Source organism: Haliotis rubra, unplaced genomic scaffold (genome assembly GCF_003918875.1).
Source record: "Haliotis rubra isolate DU_JTF1 unplaced genomic scaffold, ASM391887v1 Scf51, whole genome shotgun sequence".
NCBI lineage: Eukaryota > Metazoa > Mollusca > Gastropoda > Lepetellida > Haliotidae > Haliotis > Haliotis rubra.
This window is the reverse complement of record NW_025767202.1, coordinates 1,047,594-1,075,487: the sequence shown is the minus strand read 5'-3', so window position 1 is coordinate 1,075,487 and position 27,894 is coordinate 1,047,594. Positions and strand designations below refer to the sequence as shown.

At 38.9% G+C, this 27,894-nt stretch overlaps 1 protein-coding gene across 3 annotated transcripts in view; it reads left to right on the top strand.

Annotated features, from left to right (window-relative positions):
* The window catches only part of LOC124292176 (glycine receptor subunit alpha-4-like), a 144,484-nt gene that overhangs the window by 88,520 nt on the left and 28,070 nt on the right, over positions 1-27,894 (top strand). For all 3 annotated transcript variants that reach the window (XM_046729227.1, XM_046729228.1, XM_046729229.1), the window contains exon 3: positions 26,841-26,908. In XM_046729227.1, coding sequence (XP_046585183.1) covers positions 26,841-26,908 — 68 coding nt within the window. The remainder of the gene's footprint in view (positions 1-26,840; positions 26,909-27,894) is intronic.

Here is a 27,894-nt window from a genome sequence, read left to right as displayed (position 1 = left end):
TGCACTCACCTTTTTGCCAACACCGGGTGTCATCGGCATTTGATAGGGATTCGTAAACACGTGCTTATGACCTTTTGGGAATAGTACACATCAAGAGTTTATGTTATTGTGGCAAGTGTTTTTGTCGATTTATGTGTTTTATAGGTACATGAATGCAATGCAATTAAACACTTCTAAAAACACATGCCCTTCTATCATATGTTGAGGCATTCATACCGGTAGGTTTCCTGGAAGGTAAACACCACATACTTTGAGAACGAATTCTCTACCCTTCGTTTGTTTTTATAGTTTTGGAATCTTGAGATTCTTGTCTGGCCTGGCATTTATTTTGTAATGTGTATGTGTGTGGCTTGCTCCACCAAGTGAAGAAGCATGTTCATGGTCAGGCGTTTGGAGCATAATCATGAACAGACCGACGTGTGTGGCAAGAGATTGTGTTGCATCAGTAAGTTAAGGAACATCTTTGGACACATTTTGAAACATTTTTGTTGTTTTTTCTAAACAAACCATTTTTTGTTCCAAGATCTTATACATAAAAACGAAAAACCCTTTTCAATAAGCCTCACCAATCTGACCACAATAGGATACCGACTATGCTATAAGCATGTGTTTATGAAACGTTATCAAATACTGATGACACCAGGTGTTCACGTGACAACACGCACGTCTTGTTTGACAAACGTGAGAAACAAGAGATGTCCAGTCTCATTAGATGATGAAAGTCAGATACAGACGACTGCCCGATTAAAACTCCATTTACTAAAACTAATGTAGCCGAGGTTCGCCACTTGTAAGGACTGGACGGTTATTCCTAATTGCATTATAAAATGTTTGTTTCTGATACCGCAATAATGGAAATAAATAATGAATGACTTCATTTTGTAATGTTGTCCAGTCAGAGAAAACTAATGCATGTTCATGTGCATGTATTCAGAATGTGCTGATCTTCCCGTCGAAATAGGTCTCATATGTTTGGAGTATGACTCCATGTCCAAAGAAAGCATGCATCCATGCATCATAGGCACAAGATAAAGCAAACAATAAGTGGCTGCTTGATTAATACCATTCGAGTATCGTTGCTGGTTTAGACCTTATGTTCGCAGTATTTCGCCATCTCTTAGCAACTTTGTAGTTGTTTGTTATTAAGTTTGTCAAATCCAATTTTCAACTGCACGATATCCTTTCTGAAGTATAAACACGCACGGGTAACTCAAGTTTAACTGTCAAAATGTTGTTCGTTAGTTATGTAGAAGGGGATATTGCATTCAATTTTGAGTCAGGACACTACAGATATATAATCCAAAAGCAAAACAATGGAACGCGATAAATGGCTTGGGATTTCAGAAAAGAATCTGACATAGCAGAAAGCAATCGATATGAATTTTGAGTTCTGTCTCTATATCGCAAGGTGATATTGCTATTAACCTTTGGAGTATTGCATTATGCACATTGCACAGGCGCGGTTCTTGGGGCAGACTGCATCATTATGTAGCCGCCCACCACAGGATAGGCGTAGGTCTGTCCAAGTTTAGATTTGTATACCATCCTGAAATTATTTGATCACTGAACCAGCTATGTCTTGTGTTCATCAACCAACTAATAGCCTTTCCGTATCGTGGTTTATTCCTGTCTGTGCTAGTCTGCGTTGCGTAACTATTATAATATTCTTTCTTCAGATAATTGTATAAAGCGTGAAAATCCCCAGGTTTGAGAAATTCATTGTCTGTGAGGTCTACCTTGTAAATGTCAGTCTGAGCTGGTCTGTATTGGTCTGAACTGGTCTGTTCCGGTCACTGCTGGTGTGTGCTGACCTATGTTGGTCTGTATTGGTGTGAGCTGGTTTGTTTTGGTCTGAGGTGGTCTGTTCCGGTCACTGCTGATATGTGCTGTTGGTCTGTATTGGACTATGTTTTCGTGTTCTGATCTACTTGGACTATTGCTGGCCTTCAATGGTGTCAGCTGGTGTGTGTTTATGTGTTTTGTCTGTGATGTTCCATGATGCATATGTCTCTTTGCCCAACACCTCTGTAACAAACTCAAGTAATTATCAATTCGTCTTACACATGGGGACACTGACATGCAAAATCTGTGGCATTTAAGCAGAGTTAAGCTATGAAGCGATGTTTTGGATAAACCTTCTCTTGAGACGCAGCTAAAAGTTACGTGCACGAAAATCCCACTATATGCATGAACTGGATTCCCACTGTTGGTCAAGTATCTTTCATTGTGTTCTCTACCCTGGAGACATATTTCTTTAGTCGTTTTGTCACTGTGAATCGGCTTACGCGATGACCCAATGATGTGGCTGCTGATGACGTCACCGTCAACATCCAGTTGCGTAGGTGAATTACCCACAGATAGCGATCCTCTTGGGGTGTTGTGACTCTGGAACGTCCACTTCTGGGTCGATCACATGTCTGGCCTGTCGTACTGAAACGGTTAAACAGCCGAATTATGGTTTGTCTTGTGCAACCCAATGTCCTTGTAATATCGCTGTTGAAAGCACCCATTTGTGTCATTCGCCGTCATTCTCGTTGCGCCGACGTCAATCTTGGCATTTCGTCGTGAGATTTCTGTCAAGTGATTATTCAATCTTCACGACAAACAGGTTTTATACTCTCTGTCAGAAAAGTGCTGGTGCATGGGACAATAATCACAATTTTGCAAAAATTCGTGCAAAACACGTACAAATGTTTTTGGTTGCATTTTGGCAAATGAAACATGATGGTTGCATTCTATACAATCAATGTTTTTCAATAGATTTATAAATTAGAACGCATATTTGGGATTGCAACAACAATTACACCTGTGTACTTTCTTTTGCTCGTCAGTTTAGCTGGAATACAGAGTGCGGCGTTACACAACAAACAAACAAACAAAACGATGGTAGTAGAGTTTATACAGGTATCGTAGCTGAGTTTAAGAACTTACGTTTGCAATGTTTCAAAGATTGATATATCCTATCGTCCCTGAAATATTTGTAATTATTTGCCCAAATCCCATTTTCAAGTCAACGGTGTATACTTGTTTTGCCCGGCTGTTTACAAATAACTGCTGACATGTCATGTATTCATACACATGTCTATCGTGTTCTGTTTGTTTTTTATTGCTTACAGTCAACGTGTAACACGAGTTGTTTCGTGTTGAAAGAATCGATATTTAGTCAATGTACTTCATGAAGAGGTTTCCCCAGATCCGCCCCTTTGTTCCATGAGAAAGCAATACATGACGAAATATGGTGACATTCATGAATATCCACCAACAGATATGACCACTTCACGATCTAATGCAATTGATTTTATGTTAATGAAACAACGGATATTGCTCTGGTCAAGTGTGTATTGTAATAACACTTTGACCCATGGGGATTTGTAGCCATGTTCATTATGACGTCCTCGTGAAGTGTTGACACAAGCCTGTTTCAGACTCCCATGAAACAGCATAAAGCTCGACACCATTACGCTGTAAACGCTATAAAGTAACACTGTAGGACACCAGGTTGCCTGGCTACATCCGTGCACTCACCGATCGAGAATTTCATGTCCACGATATACAACTTCGAGCACAACAGTTGGTATTTCATGTTGACCCAGCTCGTTTTGAAAATGCGGACATAATGATAAAGCTAATGTTATTTAAATAAATAGTGTCCAAGACCTTGCACTACCTTGCTCACTGACCGAAATGATTGGGTGAAGCCAGCGTATCCGGTACGCTGGCCATAATACATGTGTTCGATCATGTAGAAGATATTATTAGTCTCACTGATTAACGATTACCGAAAGTCTTCATGCAACGATGCAAATTGAATGGGCGGTCGTCTGTTGAAGTGATTGGTATAATACGAATTTTTTCACATATAACGAGACCTCGAGATAGCGATATTATCCTTATTACCAACCTGAGCTATGTGACCTGTTTATCATGGGTTTCTGGTTTCTGAAAATATAACATGTCAAATCCAGGAGTAACCTAATTCTCGATTATTCGTCGAAACCAATTTCTTTAGGTGTAAAAGTTAAAATGGCGGTGATAATGATATGAATGGATGACTGAAGATCGGTGATGACACCAGGGGCTAAGACATCAGATTGGATGTTACGTCTCTATATGGATTGACTACTATGATGCATTTCATTATCTGCATCTCTTAAAGTATCCATGTTAATGCATTTATCTGCATTACAGATCACCACAGATGTTATTGAGTGATTCAGTGACGTCAGTCAACTTTCATTGCCATGTGTCATTTATCAACGTTGACGACAAAATCAAAGTTGAAATAATCCTAATAATAATAGGATTTATGAACAAAAATAATTCATTGTTTAATTCATCGATATTATTTATGTAATCCGTGTCGAAATTTAACAGAAATATGGAAATAGAAATTAAACTAATTAAATTAAAACTATTATGAAAAAGGACATTCAGTGTTATTTCTGATATCGGTTTCACAAGGAAAGGAACAAGGTATTGAGACAAAGGTTAACATTGTAAATACTTACATAATGATGTTATATGTTTCCTGCCAACAAATACCAGTGCCAGACTTCATAATGTCTTTATGTCCATGTGCCAGGTGTACAGTATTTATTAAACCTTCACTGACATTAACCGCAATCATTATAGATACTCGCATAGTACACACCCATTACAGATTCGGATACGACTGGTTGTACTGGAGCCTCTTGTCACTTGATATCAGACCTGAAACCTTGTTTATAGCTGGAATATCGATTAAGTTCTCGTTCGTCTTTAGTAGGGGTGACACTTACAAATAACACAGACAATATGTCGACAGTAATCTTACCCCTACTTGTTTTTCGTGTACCATTATGGAAAGGTTAATCCCAGCACTGCTCTACATGGCTTTGGAAACGAGTAAACACTCAACTCATGTCACTTGTAATAAGTACTTTTGCGTACAGTTTAGTCAGTAAGTGGGCGTATTCTCCGTCTACGATGTAACGATTATGAATTGAAATCTTCAATCTTATCATGGCCACATTGGGTTCATTGTGAATAAGGTTTTAAAGTCATGGTAACAAACAGGATGTTGCGACAGACAGAAGTTAATGAAATCTCATGTTAATGGAGTAGCAAAAGCTTGTTAAATAATGACGATATCAGTTGTTTGCGAGAAGATGAGCGGATCCTGCAGTATCGGTAATATGTCAGTAACATGTGGACTAACCTTCCCGTAACTCTGAGGAATGCATGATAGAAACCAATATGTGAAATTCTGAACTTCCTTATTGATATCATCTGTGCCAAATTTGGTAGGATGGCATTTGGGCAAGACGTAGGTATACCCATGGGCACCAATTGTTCCCCCATTGTTCCTCATCTGTTCCTATGCAAGCGAATCGCTTGTGTTGGCAAATTTCTAACAATGGAATGTGGCCGTATGGTTGACTTGAGCTCCAGGTATATGGATCTTCTGATATCGATCTATAATGGTCAAATAGGCTATTCCCTTACTGGTTTACTCAACGGACGTTAAGAGCTAAAAAGACCAAAGAAAACGTTTCACCGTTATCCTTTTTTAGAGGCTGCATTGCAACTGAAATGTCTTCATCTTTCCAAAACACAACCTTCTCTTAATGTCAAAACAATACATCCAGCAGCTCCAGCCTTTCGTATTTCGAGCATGTTGCTTCCACGAAGATCCTCAAATTAACTATCATGGTTACAACATGCAAGGTCTCATTAAAGGTTCGAATTTTCTAGTACGAAGGATAGTGAGGGTTATTCTGATGATACAGTCGGGATTAGTAGAGATTTCTTATGAATATGTTGATGCTTTTTGTCTCTCGTTTCCCTTCGCCTTTCCATGCAAGAACCCGAACTTTGTGAAACACTAAATTCGCCTGTGTGGTTCTTAACACGTAAATGGTATGCATATTTATATTTTTAATAACAACTTGTAGTAGGAAATGCATTCAAATGACAGCAAACAAAATTAAATGGAATAAAATCGATTGTGGGCACTTTTACACGTCAAAGCATTGTAAGGTCTCATTATTACCGGGTAACCGCAAATATAATTGTAAAATGTTTTGACTAAGTCAGACACATTTCGTGTTAACAGACAGATATGTGCATCAATGTGTCCCAGTGTGTCCCAGTTCATGGCTGCTGACAAGTATATCAATTCATAGTGATACGTTGGCTACACTCCGGTACATCCAAGAGAAAAGCTGTTGCCCAAAAGTGGCACTGCCATGGCTCTACGCACTCACATCACGAATACCTCTGCAGCAGAAAATGCCTTCGTTTCTGTGACATTCTCCTCTGCTGGTTCAGTCTTCCACGACTTTACACAAAGCTATCGTGTCGCTTCAGCTATAGTTACTGAGGACGTAAGGTATCTGATTAGGAAGCAGCTTTATAACAACAAGCCAAACAGGATTGGAAACAAGATTTGCATCTAGTTATCCGAGAGTTTGCGGGACTGAATTTTTAAAAGGTTGCATTGAAAACCTAATCTCGACAACGTTTTTTTGTAATCCACGAAGCTCGCTGTTGCCATTTTAAAAGCTTAATATTGAAATTTTGACCACATGCGGGTTTTTGAAAAAAGGACTTGGTTCCCTAAAAGTGTCAAATGAATTTGCCTAGCTATGATCCATATACTGCTGCAGGGAAAAGTTTGCTTTCATTCAGAGTGGCCCTTTGGTAGCCATGTGTTACATTACACATTAAACACAAGGGATGTTCAGATTATTGATTGCACATTATATAAAACAACGGGTTATATTCGATTGTTTTGTCAAATACAAGTGAATACGACACCTGTTGTATGACGGCACTCATTAACTACATGCACATAAACAAATTATTAAGCGCTGAGGGAGACATTGCGAAATCTTATTGTAAATGAAATATCAATACACATTGTCTGCAGTGGGTGGAGACTATGGTGTGGATGACGATATAGTTAATATAGACAGGTATTGACACCCAGAATGCATCGCGATGCATACAGACATGCGGTTAACGTGATGTTACTGAAGTTAGTTTAGTAAACGTTTTTTAAAGAAAATGTCTTTATGGTAATTGAATTAAAAGACAAGTTCAGGTAACACTTTACCACTTGAGGTGCCCGTGAATGTGTCTGTGACGCATGATACGCTGACCTTTTCCCTAACACCTTGTGTCATGACTATTTGATTATATATAGACAATTGCTCATGAAGTATTCGGATTTGTACAATGGACTATGCGTTTCACAGTGGTGTCACAAGATTATGTAAATGGCCATGTCCCTCTTAGTTAATTCTAGAGACTAGATTGGTCGGGCTGGATGCACTCACCTTTTTGCCAACACCGGGTGTCATCGGCATTTGATAGGGATTCGTAAACACGTGCTTATGACCTTTTGGGAATAGTACACATCAAGAGTTTATGTTATTGTGGCAAGTGTTTTTGTCGATTTATGTGTTCTATAGGTACATGAATGCAATGCAATTAAACACTTCTAAAAACACATGCCCTTCTATCATATGTTGAGGCATTCATACCGGTAAGTTTCCTGGAAGGTAAACACCACATACCTTGAGACCGAATTCTCTACCCTTCGTTTGTTTTATAGTTTTGGTATCTTGAGATTCTTGTCTGGCCTGGCATTTATTTTGTAATGTGTATGTGTGTGGCTTGCTCCACCAAGTGAAGAAGCATGTTCATGGCCAGGAGTTTGGAACATAATTATGAACAGACCGACTTGTGTGGCAAGAGATTGTGTTGCATCAGTAAGTTAAGGGAACGTCTTTGGACACATTTTGAAACATTTTTGTTGTTTTTTCTAAACAAACCATTTATTGTTCCAAGACCTTATACATAAAAACGGAAAACCCTTTTTAATAAGCCTCAGCAATCTGACCAAAATAGGAGACTATGCTATAAGCATGTGTTTATGAATCGTTATCAAATACTGATGACACAAGGTGTTCACGTGACAACACGCACGTCTTGTTTGACAAACGTGAGAAACAAGAGATGTCCAGTCTGATTAGATGATGAACGTCAGATACAGACGACTGCCCGAATAAAACTCCATTTACTAAAACTAATGTAGCCGAGGTTCGCCACTTGTAATTATAAGGCCCGGACGGTTATTCCTAATTGCATTATAAATTGTCCTTATTTCTAATAGTGCAAAAATGGAAGTAATATAATGAATGACATCATTTCGTGATACTGTCCACTCATGTTCATGTGCATGGATTCAGAATGTGTCACATATGTTTGGAGTATGCCACTATGTCCAAAGAAAGTATCCATCCATGCGTCATGGGTACAAAGTAAAACAAACAAAAAATTGTTGCTTGATTAATATCATTCAGGTATCATTGCTGTTTAGGCCTTATCTTCGCAGTATTTCGCCAGCTCTTAGCAACTTTGTAGGGTTTTTTATGAAGTTTGTCAAATCCAATTTTCAACTGCACGATATCCTTTCTGAAGTATAACCACACACGGGTAACTCAAGTTTAACTGTGAAAATGTTGTTCGTTAAGTATGTAGAAGAGGATATTGCATTCAATCTTGAGTCAGGACACTACAGATAAATAATCCAAAAGCAAAACAATGGAACGCGATAAATGGATTGGGATTTCAGAAAAGAATCTGACATAGCAGAAAGCAATCAATATGAATTTTGAGCTCTGTGTCTATCGCGAGATGATATTGGTATTAACCTTTGGAGTATTGCATTATGCACGTTGCACAGGCGCGGTTCTTTGGGGAGACTGCATCATTATGTAGCCGCCCACCAGAGGATGGGCGTAGGTCTGTCCAAGATTAGGTTTGTATACCAGCCTGAAATTATTTGATCACTGGACCAGCTATGTCTTGTGTTCATCAACCAACTAATAGCCTTTCCGTATCGTGGTTTATTCCTGTCTGTGCTAGTCTGCGTTGCGTAACTATTATAATATTCTTTCTTCAGATAATTGTGTAAAGTGTGAAAATTCCCACGGTGAGAAATTCATTGTCTGTGTTGGTCTACCTTGTAAATGTCAGTCTGAGCTGGTCTGTATTGGTCTAAACCGGTCTGTTCCGGTCACTGCTGGTGTGTGCTGACCTATGTTGGTCTGTATTGGTGTGAGCTGGTTTGTTTTGGTCTGAGATGGTCTGTTCCGGTCACTGCTGATATGTGCTGTTGGTCTGTATTGGACTATGTTTTCGTGTTCTGATTTACTTAGACTATTGCTGGCCTTCAATGGTGTCAGCTGGTGTGTTTATGTGTTTTGTCTGTGATATTCCATGATGCACATGTCTCTTTGCCCAACACCTCTGTAACCAACCAAACTAATTATCAATTCGTGCTCCACATGGGGACACTGACATGCAAAATATGTGGTATTTAAGCACAGTTAAGCTATGAAGCGATGTTTTGGATAAACCTTCTCTTGAGACGCAGCTAAAAGTTACGTGCACGAAAGTCCCAAAATCTGCATGAACTGGATTCCCACTGTTGGTCAAGTATCTTTCATTGTGTTCTCCACCCTGGAGACATATTTATTTAGTGGCAATAACTCATAAATCGCACACACGCTTCTGACTCCAAGATATTGTTGCTGGAGACACTGAAGTCACGACAGAGGATGCTGGGCGATAACAAGGTAGCGTGCTCCCATCACAGATGAAACATCCAACATTAAAGGACAGCCATCTATATATATCATCCTGTGGGAATACGGCTTGGGGCATTTGCTTTGAAAGTACATTTAATGTTGCAGTATTTTCTAAATTACCCCGCGTGATATAAAAACCCCCATATCACATTAAAAACATTCATATAAAGCTTTGATGAGACTTATGACAGGTTTTCAACGTTCTGTGGTCTATTTTCTTGTATCCTGTCTGTGGGCATGTGTGACAGTTACATTCAACTACAATACATTGAAACAGAGGACCTGCAATGAACTGTCTATGATCTGTTAACTTCAAACCATCTGTGCCGATGCATCCATGGGAGACACTATTTTCAATCCACCTCGCAACCTCAACATTATACCATCTACCATCCTTCTGTTCACACTTTGGCAACCTTCTTTGTGGTACAGGTATATATTCCAAACCAACAGGATCAATGAACGGCAATACATATGGTATAGTCACCAGATAGAAAATGGACACCTTAAGCGCAAAATACTTACGATCATGGAAAAAGAGCTTATATTTGAATCAGTCTTGCCACTTTAGTAACAACAACGTCATCACTGTCTTTGCCGAATGTCGTTAAATGAAGTGAAGAGCTTGTCTAGCATGCGACACTTCAGTCCTATTCATACCTCTCAGTAACACATAGTTTACTTGAGAAAGTGCATCGTGAGAACTGCTCCTCACAAGACGATGTGTTGCTCAACTCGTTGAACTCCCTATTATCAACCGTCGTTGACCCAGACGATGTGCCATTTCTATAATTAATCCATGACTGACCAACATTCCTTGGACACTTTCTAATCTTACAATACGATCCTTTTTTGTTCTGTTGCAAATGGAGTCAGTCCTTTAAGTGAAATATCTCTAAACTGGTGCAGACTGCATTGATCTACATGGATGATACTTCGACCAAAGCAACCCAAGGTTCAGTCATGGATATTTATCGATATATTTTGTGTTGGGGATGCCATGGGTAGAGAAGAAGCGATAAAAACTTAACCCCACGTTATGCCGATAAAACCATTTTATGGTAGACATATTAAGAACATTTTCATTATCTTTTCATCACTAACCAACTTGATGCCCGACGCATGGCTTGAGCCATTTGTTCTAGCGCCATTTCAGGTGAACAACTGATTATTGTCCATTGGTGGTTTAGAGGCGAGAGCCACCCGATCGGAAGTTTTCGCTCACCTTTACTTTATTGTATTTCATGGTCATCATATAATGGGAATCGTACAATCGACTCTGCTTATAGCAGAGATTTACAGTGAACCCACCTCCGTGTTTTCATTATTATATCTACACGGAAAGATTCAAATACTGTAGAACCACAGATGGCTGCAGCATTCTAAACACAACGTCGTCTCTATGTTGAACAATATGCCATGACTTTTAGATCAAACCGAGCTTGTCCTTTCTAAGACGATTTCAAACAATATTATACCATCCTTGCTTAAAAATTGTTACTTCCATCAAAGTTACATTGAAGGCGTCAGAGGGACATTTTGTGGAGGACACATTCAAATTCGATCGTGATTCTAAAAGCTATGCTAATGGTAAGATCGGGATCGTAACGTCGGCACAAATTATTTGATCGGCATTTTTGAAGTTGGTGAGTCACAAATGAAGCATACAATTTTATTGATGACAAATTCTTGTATATTGTATAGAGCGACATTTTGATGTAGATTTTTACAACGGGCATCAAGCTGAAAGTGACTATAATCAAATGGCGAGAAGTATATATGCATGGCATGTTTTGACGAACAGCAGATTAACATGGTATGTTATGATGAACTGCAGATTAACATTAACAACAGCATGTAATTGAATAACAAGTGGCACATAATTGGAAGAGGCCAATAGGGACTAAGGACAACAAACGCCGCCAGAAACCTTTGATCAACAGAGATTACTTTGATAATGTTTGGCGAATTGGAATGTGACATTAATTACAAGGTTATGGCATTAAGGGTAAATGTCTTAATGTTATCGAAAACATGTATAAAAAACATTAAATCCCGCATCACTGTCAACAATACACAATCAGAATATGTCCCTTGTTACTCGGGCGTACGACAAGGTGAAAACCTATCACCTCTCCTATCCGATTATTGATGAATGACCTTGAGTCTCAACTGGGAGCTCAAATTGAGTATATTTATGATGAAATGTTTTTAATAAAACAGGTCCTAGTTTTGATGTATGCAGACGACACTGTTCTATTTGGTTATGACCCCCGCTTTGTGCAAAAATCCTCAGATGCATATAACGAATACTGTAAGCTTTGGAAGCTTGAGGTTAATATTTCAAAAACCAAGGTTGTGATATTCGGAGGAGGACCCGTTAATAAGTATAAAACATGTTTTGTATTAGGTGATCAAGAAATTTCTTTTCAAGATTTCCATACATACCTTGACATATCCGTTCATAGAAATAGAAATTCATAATGCATCTAAAGCTATGTTTTGTCTTCTTCGTAGTGCAAACAATAATCATTTACCCTTAGACACCCTTTTAAAAGCATGTGATGTCATGATTGACCCCCTTTTATTGTATGGATGTGAAATCTGGGGCTATGAAAATATCGAAATATTGAAAACATCCATCTTAAATTTCCATAACTATCAACTGGTTTCAGGAACTCTACAGCACAAATCTCATTATATATGTCGAGCTAGGGAGAGGATCAATGAGCATTAATAGGGAAGAGAACAATCATGTTCTGACATAATACATTAATGACTAACGAAAGTAAGATATGGAAAACAATCCTAGATTACTTAATGTATGATAAAATAAAAAATGGTAAAGAAAATGTTTGGCTTAAAAATGTGGAGGATATACTCAACGGATGCGGACTGAGTGATGTGTTCAGAAATCCATATAGTTATTCCCTTAAATGGGTTCCATCACAAGTAGAAATCACATTAAGAGATCATTTCTATCAATCCTGGCGAAGTTCGGTTATCAATAGCTCTAAAGGAATTAACTTTAATCTAATTAAAGAAACCCGTCTTTCGAACAATACTTACTTCTCCCAAAATCATTATTTCTCCCGCTTTTGAACAAGTAATCACAATTTTCCAGTAGAAAACTGAAGATGGCGTGGTCTATCCCGTAAGGACAGAATATGTCAGAAATAACTTTGATTGATTGATTGACTGATTGGATACTACTTACTCTTTGATTATGAAGAATAAATTAAACTATAGACTCTATCAAAGCACTATGAGATCTTGTTTTTACTACTTAATCTTCCCTGTTTATGCAATATATGTATACTTTTATTCTCTTGTACCACCGTGGGTGGGTTTTGAGAAATAACTTTGATATTGATCCGATACTACATACCATTGGCCTATGAAGAATTAAACAAGCTATACACTCTTTCAAAGCACCTGAAGAGCTTGTTTTTACTACTTAATCTTCCCTGTTTATTAGTTTCATCGCCTACGCTATTTGTTTTTACACAATAAATTATATGATGCTTTTTGTCGCTTTTACTTCATTTTCCTTGTGGAAATAAAGTTCATTACAGGAATCAGAGGTTTGTGAAAACACAATATTCATCTGTGTGTTTCTGAACACGTTATATGCAGGTTGAGAAGAATTGATACAGGACTTTTCAAAACGAATGTTGTGTTAAATGCCAACATACTATCACCATATTTGCCTTACAAGTTGGTATTCACAAGGCAGCAAGCACACATTAACTGAATACATCGATCTCTATCGCACTCTTTAAGTCAAAACATGGCAAGGTCTCACCAAGGCCGTTTAAGCGCATATACAATTTGTGTATATCTATTGGAATAAACCAACCACCTTGTCAGCAGTTTGACGCCGGAACAGGCAGACAAATATACATATAGTGCATTCTCAGATCACAGTCTCACTGTCATGGCTCAGCATTAAATGGCTCCGTCCCCATGATATTATCCTGTACCTGTTCAGTTTTCCAGAACATTACTCCAAGCCACCATGTCGCTTCAGCTATAATCACTTAGGACATAAACGTATCGAAAAAAGGGTCAGCATTAAATACCAAAAAGCGAAACAGGATTTGCAACAAGAATTGCATCTAGTTATCTGAAAGGCTGCGGAACTGAAGTTTTGAAAGGTTTGGTTGAAAAAATATAACCCTCAACGTTATCGTGTAATCCATGAAGCTCACTGTCGCCAAGTGTAATGTTAATATTCTTGCCACATTGCGAGTTTTCAAAAGGACTTGTGTCCCTAAAAGTGTCAAATGAACTATGATCCATACGATGTTGCATGGTCGATGTTGGAGTACTCTGTTTTTATTCTTTATAATTGCTTTTATGCCAGACCTCAGATAAGGCGATGCTTAGAGTGTTGAGTGCACAGGATATTAAACGGCAGGAATAGCCGAATTTATTCTCGATTATCTTTTTACAATACAAGAGAATATGACACGTGTTGTATGAAGGCAAGAAAGAAAACATGTACATAAAATAAAATTACTAAGACCAATATGATACATAACATATGCCTGGCGTTAGAGAAAACTCAATACACATTGTCGGTCGTTATATGTTATAGGTACAAGATTGTACATGTGTTCTGTGATAAACTGTATGATAAGATGCAGATTCCAAGTTAGGTTTTTACTGTGTACTCTTATAAAAACTGTTTTTTGTGATCTTCGTCGTCACTTCTATTCTATTCTATTGTTTGTTTGTCTATATTACGATATTGTGGATGCGACTGAAGGCAACCTTCCCTCTTCTATGACACACGTCATCAATACGTGCCGTGCTAATTACCCGATAGGAAAAATCCCACACTTTGAGACCTAACTCCATACATTTTTGTTTGTTTTTATAGAATGGTATGTTGAGGTAGTTGCCCGGCCTGGCATGTATTTGCCTGCTGCACGATCAAACCGTGACCCTATATTGATCATAACTATCAACCGACCGATGCAAGAGGTTGCATTGCATTAGAAAGGCGATGGAAATCTTTGACGACGTTTTTCATTTGTTAGGACTTTTTAAATAGAAGCGACAAAACCCTTTCCACATCCATAAGAAATCTCTGCTAAATGCAGATTAGATTGTACAATTTTGACTATACTTGGCCAAAATTACCTTGAAATGAGTTTTGATTTTGCCAACTCAACTTAAAAGTCTGATTCATATGCATAAAGAAGGAAGGAGGGGAGCACGATTGGTTCCCATAGGGATGCCTACTTCTTGGAGAAATGTTTTACCCCAAATTTCACAAAGATGTTATCAATCAGAAAGTCCAATATTTCACATGAGATTTGCATTCATTTTTGAAAATATGTCCTGAACCTTTGGAAGATAGATATGTAAGTATATCTGTGTTTACCACGAATATTTAGAAATGTCCCATGGACCAAGCAATGAATTTTTTTTCCTCTTAAGTTGTCATGTGGGATAGTGGTATACAACGTTGAAAAATCAAACGTTTTGACAGACCGAACTCGGTTTGTTTCTGAGATTGTAAAAATGTAAGCAAATCCTTTGAGTTTTTGAGATTCAACATGGCATTAATTCCGCTTGTTTCAAATACTTATGAATATCGAGAAAGTCTTTCCTCGATAGTATTAAGGATTATAGTTAATCTTCGGTGGTACATTTGCTGGACACAGCGGAATATCTCTCTTTATACGTATTTTTATGAAACAATATAATTTCAGAGATGGGCTATAAAGAAGCGACAGAACCTTTTCATAATCATAACAAAGCCGTCCATGATACGATTTCTACTATATCACAGGCATTCTTTTATGAACCATTATGGAATAGTTGCGATATTAGTTGTACTATATTTTGCTCGATAGTTCAATTCTGTACTTGAGAAATACCAGACAAAATTGATTGGAGTTTCCGTGTCAAAATTTACAAATATGTAGTACATTTAACGGACAACGAAAAAAGTTCAATTTACAGTCACTAACACATATGAATAAATGACAGTCAATATAAATTTGTTATTCTGCTATCGCTGTCAAGTGACGATATTGGTACCAGGTTTTACAGTATTTCATTGGGCATGTTGCATAGGCGCTGTTCTCTGGGGAGTCTGCACCAACGTTTTGTGGCCAACCAGGGTATATGTCTAAAAACCCAGATTAGATTTGTATATCACTATGATCATTTGATCTCTGGACCTGCTGGGTTTTGTTGTCATCAACCAACAAAAGGTCTTCGCCCATGCTTGTCTGTGATTGTCTCTACCAGTTTGAAGTGGTATGTGCAAGTTCGCGTTAAATAACTATGATATTTCTTCGCAAATTCCTGTTTTAAAAGTGAAATATCCTACACTGAGAAAATCATATTATGATTTGTTTTGTTACTGAAACCGTTAGTCTGAACTGGTCTGTGTCAGTTTGTGTTGACACGTGTTGACATTTACTGGTCTATTCTGGTTTTTGGAGATCCTTGGAGTTATCTGCTCTTCTCCCCGTTGCCCATATTGGTCCAGCTAGTTATCACAAGTCTACACTGCTTAGTGGGTTCATGTCGGAGTATGTCTGTATGTCGGTGTCTGTGATGGTCAATGTCGACTTTGGTCGTCTATCTGTCCAATCCCTTTGTTACAAACTTAAATACGTGTAATGCGTCCAACACATGTGGACATTGACTTTGCATTTCAGCTGTTCAATAAAGCCATGTAACGCAACACGTTTTGATAAACCTTCTTCTCTTGGAAAACCGCTAAATGTTGCGTGCACGAAAGTCCCACAATCTGTGTCCCCTGAACTCGGTTCCCGCTGTTGGTCAAGTATCTTTCATTGTGTTCTCCGCCCTGGAGACATATTTCTTTAGTGGCAATAACTCATAAATCGCACACACGCTTCTGACTCCAAGATATTGTTGCTGGAGACACTGAAGTCACGACAGAGGATGCTGGGCGATAACAAGGTAGCGTGCTCCCATCACAGATCAAACATTCAACAGTAAAGGGGAGCTATCAAGATATCAGGCTAGGGGGATATAGTTGGAAGCATTTGCTTTGAAAGTGCATTAAATGTTGCCGTATTTTCCAAATTACGAAACATGTCTAAAACGCACACATATAAAGCTTTGATGACTGGCATTTTTATCTGGAAGACAGATTAAGGTTTTCAGCGTTCTCTGATCTGTTTTTGTGTATCCTTTCTGTGGTCGTGTGCGTGACAGGTTACGCTACAGCATTGAAACAGAAGACATGCAATTACCTGTCTATGATCTGTTATATTCAAACCATCTGTGCCGATCCATCAAAACAAGATGATATTTTTGTATCCACCATCATCGTTCTATTCGCACTGCAACAACCTTCCATTGCCTCACAGGTGTGTGTCTCAAACCAATAGGACTGATAAACGTCCATACCTATGATACAGTCACAAGATAGAAACTGGACTGCATTGTAGCACAGAATTCGAGTGGTGAAGGAACAGTTTCTGTGACTTATATTTGATGTTATGTACGTTCTTGCCTCATTGGTCACATCGGCCGGTTACAAACATCCAATTGGGCAGGAAGCGTACTGCAGCTTTACAAAAAGGCATGTACCAAAACGGCATACAACAATATTCGCTCACCCAGCCCATGGACTTGACAGACTGTCTTGTTCTATAAACTGGTTCCTATCCTCCACAAATCCAGAATAACATGGATAGTAATAATTAGTCATTACTTTTCATTATCGAATTGTAATTATGCACAAAACTTAAACGGTTTCAGTCGACAAGTTTCTGTTGTAGCAACAAAAGGTATGATCTAGATTACAAGCGAGTGAGTTGGGATTCAGCAATACTCTATAGTAACTTCATGGCGGGCAACATCATGGTCTTTACACATTGTACCCGTGTGTGTCATCGTACCTGGACCTTCTGCACAACGGACGAATGTTTTAACTTCAAGGCTACCGAAAGCATCACCGGGCTACTACCAATATAGAGAAAGACTGACATGTATGTGTCTGTGTCTGTGTCTGTGCGGATCATCTGTAACGTCATGCCATTATCGGTTATTACATATATACAATTTATTAGATTTATAGCGTATTTATATAATTCATCAATGCATGTAGTACTATTACTTAATAGTCCATAGTGATTTTGAAAATTGGTTAAAATGACAACAATAAAAGGATGTGCGTTTTTTCCCCAAAAGCGATTATAGAATCCAATCATGCTGATTAGGAACAAAAGACTGTATAGCGTTCGTCGTCCCCCTGACGTGGGGATGAGAATAGGTTCCCAAATGATGCTTCTGCTTCCCCGTGTCGGTCACAGCTCCCTGGTCTTTCATTTGCTCGCACAAAAAGCGTTGCTAAATGCCCTTGAGTCGACTGCTTGAGTACTTGTGTTTTCTGATGTAGTTGTCCGGGTGAACGAAGTGGTGAAACTGCTCCCATGCTTCATCGGTATCAGTTAAGAGGAAAATGGGGCACTCGAGGGAAGTGTCGGAAGTGTCGGTTTTTAACAAAACATTAACTAATAGGTTAACGGGGCCAGATGCGGAGGACATTTCCCTAGACGGTGAATCATTACGTTAAGTAACAATGGCTGTAGGCTCAACTCTGTAGTCTCCACACCGTCATCACTGCCCGTGTCTAATGTCCTTACCTAACGTGAAGTATCCGTCTAGCATGCGACACTTCAGTCCCATTTATTTCCCTTTGTAACACATAGTTTACTGGAGAGACTGCATCGTGAGAACCGCTCCTCACAAGTCGACGTGTTGGTCAATTCGTTAGCCCGTCTACAATCAACCATTGTTGAAATAATGTGACCCAGACGATGTGCCATTTTCACAATCAACCATGACAGAAAACATACTTTAGACACTGGGTAATCTTTCAATGTGTCCCTTTCATGTTTTATGTCTATTACTGGTGCAGGCTGTATTGATCTACACAGATGAAATCAATGGAACCGCAGATCACCTGAAGACTTCTGTTTGATCTTTGGTGATCAGAATGACATTAAAAAGTATTTTCAGTAGACCAAACTACAAAGAACGTGACACTCATATTTCTGAGTAGTGGAAAGGTCTACCGAGGTATCTACATCTTCCAAACGCGACCCGTGAAAATCCGGGTTAGAATTGATCTTCAGTAACCCACGCTTGTCGTGAGAGGCGACTAATGGGATCGGGCGGTCAGGCTCGGTGACTTGGGCAACACATGTCATCGTATCCCAATTGCGTAGATCCATGCTCATGCTGTTGATCACTGGATTGTCTGGTCCAGACTCGATTATTTACAGACCGCTTCCATATAGCTGGAATATTGATGAGTGCGGCGTAAAACAAAAACCAACCAAAACCAATCCTAGCGCGATATAGTGGACATGTCCATCAGTGACAAAAATGAAACCCGTTGTATATTGATGTAACCCATATTTACCCGTGTGAGCCATATGTTTATTACGAATGAACCTGGCGGGACAGGATACGCGAACGTTTGCACCGATTGGGCATAATAAGCAAAATATTAGTGGATAACTCAAACTCGCCATTAACAAAGATCTTGTATTTTTAATAAACTATGTCTAATTGTTTTGCTATATGAGTAAAATACAACAAACTTGAAAACGAATCAGGACTGGATTGTTGATATAACAAAGATGAGTGACGTCATTTCAAAGAATTATCTTCACACATGTTGAGATGAAAACCGAAGCTGAATGCTACTTTGAAGAAAATTAGGTTTCGGTACCAATTAAGCTAATCATGAAGTGGGTACAAGTAGCTCTTGTGGACCCCTACATTCAGAGGAAACATAGCAACACTGCAATTCATTACAGATACACATCACATCTGTAGGTAGTAGAATATCATCCGATAATACCAGTTAATACATGAACACCCGGTGTCGACACTGCTTGATAGTGATTTATACACACATGCATATTATCTAGTCGGAATCGTACAGACAACCTTTAGCTTTCTTTTGAAAAATCATCAATGAAGCGGCTTGTATTTACACGCATGAAGCAGTGCCAGTATAGCAGTTACAAATTTGACCTCCTCTGACCTCATTGCTTGAGAACAAGCTGTTCGGGTACATCTGATTCCAAGTTGGAAGGTGTAGAAGCAATCCAAAGTGGCCAGACTGAGAGACATGTGTATTAATGTCGATCGCGTGCATTTAGCTCATGCTTCTTGATGTTTGACAGCTCCAGACTCGATATTTACATCAGGAATATTGTTGATAACGACTTTAAACGATTTTCGCTAACTCACGAGTAACGAATATACATTCAGTTGGTCACATACATTACGTCATAGTACGAAATTTCAGTTGAAACTTTGACAGATAGTATTGGTAGATTGTTGTGAAGATAACAGATTAGAAAATATATATTGTGAAGCGATATTGCTGGGAACACACGAGGAGACGCTGTCTCGAAGGAATGAGACATCTGTGCAGCTGACACTGACGTAGCAACAGTATAACTAGAGACAGACGTCGTGTGAGGTCCCTGTAAAAAACAGTTGTGAGGAAACCATCTCTAGATGAATTGGTGACATGACATGGTATGTAGCATGGTTGCGTGTCATGACGCCTTATAAGCTATATTGACATGACATGGCATATACGACATTTGTAATACTGATATGCTTCATAAGATGACATCCTGTGGTCATGACTAACTCTTGTACAAACTGATCCTGTACATAATGATTTAGTCTGTGTAGAATGTTTAGGAATCATGCTATATTTTGGTGAAATTTCTGTTAGATTGTGTGTTTAGTCTTCAGTGCCAAATACCTCCAAAATGTTTTATAAAAGTATTTTATCATTATGCAACGTGTACAAGTGCCAGGAAAGGAAGTTGGACAGAGACAAGAAACAGCCTGTACGATCCTATGATTGAGCATTATCCTTACGTCAGTGGTATAGCCATGTACAGTTCGGTCTGAATATGTCGACAAAACAGCATCGTCCTCCTCATCTTCTACTCCACCGCTGGACAAACGTAAATACACACGTAAAACTGTATTTGATGAACAAATGACAAACGTCATCAAACTTTAGTAGAATGACCTGTTGTCATCCGATTTGATGTGTGTGTGATACCCGTATGAAATACATCATGGCCGGATAACCACTTCCAGTTTGTCTATTGTGAACCACCATCACGCATGAAGTATACTTTCTTTCGCCCGCCAGTTCAGCTAACACAAGAAAACTATGAGACTTGGCAGTCAAGAAACATGGACGGAATTTCGCCCAATGACATTTCAAAAGTGACATTTTACGCAATCGCTAATAGGGCAATTTGACGTAACTCATTTTTCAGCTCGTGATCGTCTCTATGTTTAAACTCTCGTGAGACTGACACTAATTGTTCAACAGTCTCACACATGCGCAGGTTGTGACCGTTCTGGTTTTTCAAGAGGTTTCTTGTTTTCCGGGGATGGTCAAGTGCTCATAATCCTGCCATGGGCTTACGAAGCGAGATTCTCCAGTTAAAACATACTGAAAGCAATTGCTTTAAGCTATTACCTCCCACATGGGGGGTTATAAAACATACTACTCGCGACAGGATGGTGTGATATCAGTACACACCGAACGTACACATTATGTTTTGGACAAATGTTAACCTTTGAATTTATGTAGGCTTATATATAATATCTTTACTACTATGAAGATTAAAATATTGAAAAAAAACAGCAAAAGGGTAAGAGCTTAGGGCAATCTCCATCTCAACACGCAGTACAGACCGCGAATGTGAAGCCTCCCCATCACTACAGCCTTCTGCATTACCCAGAGTGTCACGAGGGCTGTGCTCCAGGCAACACAAACTGTTGCGTTGCTGTTCGTGTCAACGCACTGCACATAAACTTGGTGCAGTGGTCGTTCAGGGATCCTTCCCTTGACAAACCAGAGTGGCGTTGATTTGATGTGGCATTTCGCTTAGTTGACACTCATTTCCAGCAAAGCTGAACCATCAACAAAATCAATATTAACATTTAGATTGTGTCCAACATCCATGGCTCATGTAGTGCAACTTCGGAATGCCTTGTTTTCATGACGAGCCTTAAGGAACATCTGACAAATAACAAGTCCAAAGAACAAGTGCACAATGGAATTCTGCCATGAAGAGCCCCCACTTTTATGAAATTATAATTCACAAATATAAATAATTTAGGGAAGAGTGATGGCATCTTTTGCCTGGCATGATACAACACCAGAAGAAAGAATAAAGCACATTTAGTAGTAGTAGTAGTAGTAGTAATAGTAGAAGTAGTAGTAGTAATAGTAGTAGTAGTAGTAATAGTAGTAGTAGTAGTAATAGTAGTAGTAGTAGTAGTAATAGTAGTAGTAGTAGTAGTAATAGTAGTAGTAGTAGTAGTAGTAGTAGTAGTAGTAGTAGTAGTAGTAGTAGTAGCAGCAGCAAGTAGTTGTAGTTTCATGATGTAATTTCAAAGAATGAATCTATACACCACTGTTCGTCATGTAAACAGACATGAGTTCACGGGGCAGTCCAGTGGCTCGGTTTGATGGCTGTCAATAGTACACGAATATTCCGTTACCACTTAACTTCAGGACATCGTATCAATCTGTATTCTGGAAACACGATTGCATGTGTCTGGTTACACTGAGGTTGCAATACAATAACGATGTTAAACACATGATGTAACAGTCGATTTACGAGAAACTCATTTGTAGCAACAGAACACCATTTTGCCACAGATTTTGTCCCTTAAAGCAAGGAACGCGAGATGACAAAGCACACACCAATACTTGAAGGAGAGCCTTGCAATGCCGGCTGGGTGCGTATTTCTTCTTTATGTATTTTTTCAGGTGGTTTCGAACCTCAAGTTTTCCGAAACTCGAAAAATTACTTCATTCATTCAGGTTCATTTAACGTCAACATAACGGTGTTAGACTGTATATTAAAGTTTTGATAAAACACTGACACCTCCGCTGAAACTCCCATGACCAGCCAGCCACTAACATTGAGATTTCACCAAGTCACCTGTCAGTGAGGTGTCTGTATACTGTGCATGATGTTTAGATATGTCATATACACACCCACGTTGGACATTAGTTGCACAGATCCGTCACTTGTATTGGGGTGTAATGTCATAGAGTATGATGTTTAGATATGTCATATACACACGCACGTTGTACATAAGTTACACAGATCCGTCACTTCTATTGAAGTGTAATGTTGTAGGAGATCTAGGTCATTATACACTCGGGGATCTGGGCACAGCTTCCTCCCACAGAAGAGTCTTTGCATAGATATGTATAACACTGTGAAACCCGATATCAAACAAACAGTAGTCACGTCCCAGAGACGGCCAACAGGTATAGGGGACATAGACTTTGTAGAATTTGTACAACTGGTTATAAGGAAGATGTATATCACGCTTAATGTGTCTGTACTGTGTACAATGTTTAAGGGGAAAATAACGGTTTCTACAACAATCCAAAGTCAGTTAATTCTGTAAACAAATGGCAGGTACAGAAACTATGAACATTAGAAAGTGTTTGAAGTCTAACACACCATTGACTGTGTACTACAGGACTTTGGCCTTATCAGTTTCTTGCAGAAAGATTGGAAATATGTGTGCCAGGTGCAATCAGAGCCGAGTTGTATTTCTGAAGGCGTCTAGAAAAACATGATACAACCTCTTGGTCTGAGAGCATCCAGCATGAAGTCACTGCTGTAGGAATAGATGTACAACAGCGACAAATGGTACAAAAACCCTTTCAGGTTGATTCAAGTATTGATATCAACGTTGAGTCCAGGTTGAAACCTTTCTCTGCTTGATGATGGAAGATTATTATTAAAGTCTCCAGACGTGTTGTTAGTTCTGTTTTGATACATAATTAGACAACAAACTATGCCTAAACTTCATCTGTGCTCTACTAGATGTTGTTATCAGATTACGGAAGTCGAGGACCACGGCTCAAAACACTTAAACAACGTTACACTGAGATATGTGTTTCTGCACATTCCCCTTCCACTGGTGTAAGAAGTGTATCCATTCCGTGGACTTCGGCAAAATTAACTATACAAAATGGCATCCAGTTTCACCCACATCATTCCAGGACGCCATTCATCATTGTTCCACAGTGTCCACATAGGTTCTTGGCGAATGTTTAACGAGCTGCAGCTAAATGTTGCCGTGTCAGGTATCCTTTTGTTCCCCGGTATGACATTTATGAAATTGAACATGAGATGCACGTTTCGGCATGCGAAAGGCCACACCGATGGTATTTACATCGTGCTAACCTGCAGATGGCCGGTTGACATGAAGCATGTTTGTCTAATCCTGTCTTCTTAGCGAGTCAGCGAGTTGCGGAGAGAAGTATTACAGTCTCAGACAATAACCACTTTGGTGAAACCCATGACTTCGGTATCGTTCTGTTGGATTCGAACCCACAATCAATCATACTATTAGGTTCCTGATCGGCCCAAGGGAGGCAACCCTGCACAGGTATGCCCTTCGACTACAGGATCACCAGTGTCACCCTATAGACACAGGCCACAACCACCGCTATCTCCGACATCTCAGATGCCTGACCTTAAGCGAAGCATCATATTACTCATTACTGTAAGAGCATAGGAGAAAGTTGATATTCATTCGAACATAGGTGGCATTTCAGTGTGTATTAATGGCATGTATTAATCAGGTATAGGAACAAAGCACAGAGATCGGTTACTCGAAATATGTAACTGATGATAAGTTCAAATAAGATCTAGAAGACCCTTCCAAAGATCAGAGGAAATCTGCGCTAAATGCAAAGCCCATTTCACGATAAACGCATATCACATGTTTATGAATCACTATGAAATTGTGATGATACCAGGTCTATCCCATCAAAAACACATGCAGAGGTAAGGCAGTTCACCGACAAAACACAGGAAAACGTTGTACAAGTCAAAAGTTACGAAGGGGCATGGACATTATTTTGGTCAGTGATGCTATAAACTGAACTGTCTTCACCATGACGTCCATACAACGTGGGACGCTCTACTAAGGTCTTGAATGTGTGAACCCTGACAGCAACGTTTGAGCAAGATTCCTCTTTGAAACTGTCGTCGAGGGTGTTCGCTTTATAATAGGATTCCATTAATGACAGATGCTTGCTGTGACATATATCCGTACATTCAGGACAAAATCAATGTGTGCATAGATTCTGTTCTACATAAACTCACGTGAGGTTCATTTCACCTCATTGGTCAGTTTCATCGAACTCGTAAGTGGGACCCACATACGACAGGATTTCCTTTGCTTTGAACACACTCTACCAACTACCGTAAAGTGGAAACATCTGTTAGAAATAGATTTGATGCGCTCGCTTTCCAAATTGCATCTGTCTTTATGGGATAATATTTTGGTTTTATAGGAAAAGCGTCAGTACCACGATAGGTTTCAGTTCATTTCATCGATCGGAATCTTCTTCCATCTAACGGTTCAACTGATGGATGATGATGTCGGGCTCTGTTGAAAGGAAATGTCATTGCAAGACTGAAAGGAGAAATAATAACTAATTTCAGGAAGTAATTCCAAGAAGACATGATCTGTCTGAATGACAAAATCGCCATTATTTCTTAATGACCCTTCCGGATCCTTTGTTTTGACAACCATTAATCCCCATGCTCTCACGGTTTAACGCGTTAATGACAAGTCTAAGATCTAAAACTGTCAAATATGCATCAAGCCTTCGAAGTTTAAGCAACATCGGTGTCTGAATATCTAATAATCGTGTAGGGATAACGCATGTTGTTTCCGGAAGATGAAGTGGACAGGTGTGATATCTTTCTCCATATTCAAACAAATGTAGCACATGTGGGGTCCTTAAACAGGCATCCGTTTTCGAAAAATGCGTCTATGTAACTAGCAGTTATCCTCTGGAGCTTTACAGGCTGCTTGAGTTGTATACTCCCCAAGGAGTTGAGAAAGGAAAACGGGCGCCCACCGATCCTTTGGCCGGGTTTAACATGTAGATCTATCATGCTGTAAGCATATTTGATTAGTTTAAATTAATAATTATATATGATACATTAACGACCGATAAATAGAGCGTGTGACATTTGGTAGATTGTTTCTCTTGCCATCAGCCACTAGTTTGCCAATCCAAGAGACAATTATTGTTACGCTGTCGTGTATATATGGTGAATTACCTACACGTTGACTCACGTACATTATATATCAATTTGTTATCTAATATACCACAACGCATATATCGCAGTGCACGGAATCAGCTAAGCCCCGCCATCAGCAACAACATCATGCCATTAAAACGTATCTTCCGTTCCCTGTATGTAGAGATGCTGATTCTAAGGCGTCTTTTCATATGACATTGACTTCATGTATGTCACAATAACCACAGCGTCAGATTCTCGTCAGATGTGGACTGCCATTGTAAGCGGTATCCTGTATCGTATTAAACAAGTATACCCTAACATTAAATTTCATGTTATATTATATGCTATATTATATGTTTGGTGATGAATGTCTTACGTTTCAATTTAGTTGTACAGAATGTACGATGATCTTATGTATGAATTTGATCTCCAGTGCTGATGACTACCCTTAATGCCTTGGGTATGATTGAGTGTCTTAGAGGAGCGGCAATATCCTGGATATGTCAAGCTATGGACATGTATATGTATCATGTTTCTAATTAATCTTTGCTGGTGTTTAAGTGAAACATTGTACGAATCTGCCAGACAGATAGAAACACGTCTGCACACTGTAACACCCGCAGTCGCGTTTTCCGGACATGTTGACAGGGAAAGTGGAGGCTATATATACCAGCTTCTGATAATGTCTCATCAAATAGCCCTGGCAATGTGTTGTAATACAGGAACTGACAGTAGCTGTAGCTGATCCAGTGATGTATTGTATCTTCAAATGTCATTTTAAAATTGAGATGTTTTCTCTTGTTACGATGTTTGGCAGACCAATCAGGGAGTAATTTCGATCATTTTCTGCTGCAGAGTCAACCTTTCCCACAGTGTTACACTAGATTTGATTTGTTTCCCTCAATGTTGCAATCGTAGCTTCCCCACAAGGTTGCAATGACATTACCTTCAAGGTTGCAGCAGATTTGACATTTCACGCAAGGTCAAGGCTATTGCGGCCATGGCTGTAATGTTAATGACGTTACACGTGTGTTCTTTTTTCAAATTGTGTTGCATTGTTTTTCAGGCAGGCGGTACTCAAGGATATCCTGAATGATACCTATGATCCAAAAATTGCACCCAACTTCAATGACAGTGAGTATTTGGATATTCAAAACCCATGAAATGTACACGTATTCCAACCTTGTCGAGACAACCACAAACAGAACATAAAACAGCTCCTTTCAAGAGTCCTTTGTATCCAGACGTTCGAGGAAAGCAGATCACAACAATAGCACCAACGTTTTGTTGATTAAAACATGCTTTTTTGAAAGCTGATTTGAAATGAGAAGAAAAAAGGCAACATCTTGCGAAAGTCTAAAGGTGCCATTTTGGTAGTATACATTCTATTTTTTAAGTCGAAATAAACTTGATCGTATACATTTTGGGACCTTTTTTTCTTAATAGTGTTCTTGGTACTTCGATTATATTTTCGTAATCTCGATTATTTTCTCGTAATTTGACGTTTATTTCTTAAATTCTAATGTCGATTTGCTTTCGTTTCTGTGATTATTTTCTTGATGTTGCAATTATTTCCTCCAAACTTCAGTCAAAGGTTTTTCTCGTTACATCCTTTTCTTGAAACTGGACGTCTTGGAAAGAAACGTGAAATTTAAGATAAACAATCGAAGAAACGAGAAATAATCGTTTTTGCAAGTATTTGAAATAAACTTGAGAAAGTGTTTGAAACATCGCTAGAATAATCGGAACAACGAGAGAACAACTTATATTTCGAGTTTATTTAAAGACGTTTGAAATAACTAGAAGGCATTCCTAATTACAAAAAAATATAATCGAAACAATAAGAAAGACTCGAAATTTCGAAAAAATACAAAATAATGTTTAAAACGTCGAGACATTTTTGATTCATGACACTTTTATGGAAAGCAACCTCTCATATTCTATGTCACGACGTTTCGGAGCTACCTTTTGCTCCTTCGTCAGGTGAATGCTGAGTATCTGCATACAGTGTGTATATATATATACCAGTATATATACTTGGTTATGGGTTGATTCATCAAGTTCAAACCATAAAATATATATGGTAAATGTGGAAAGATTAGAATATATTGAGACTTTGT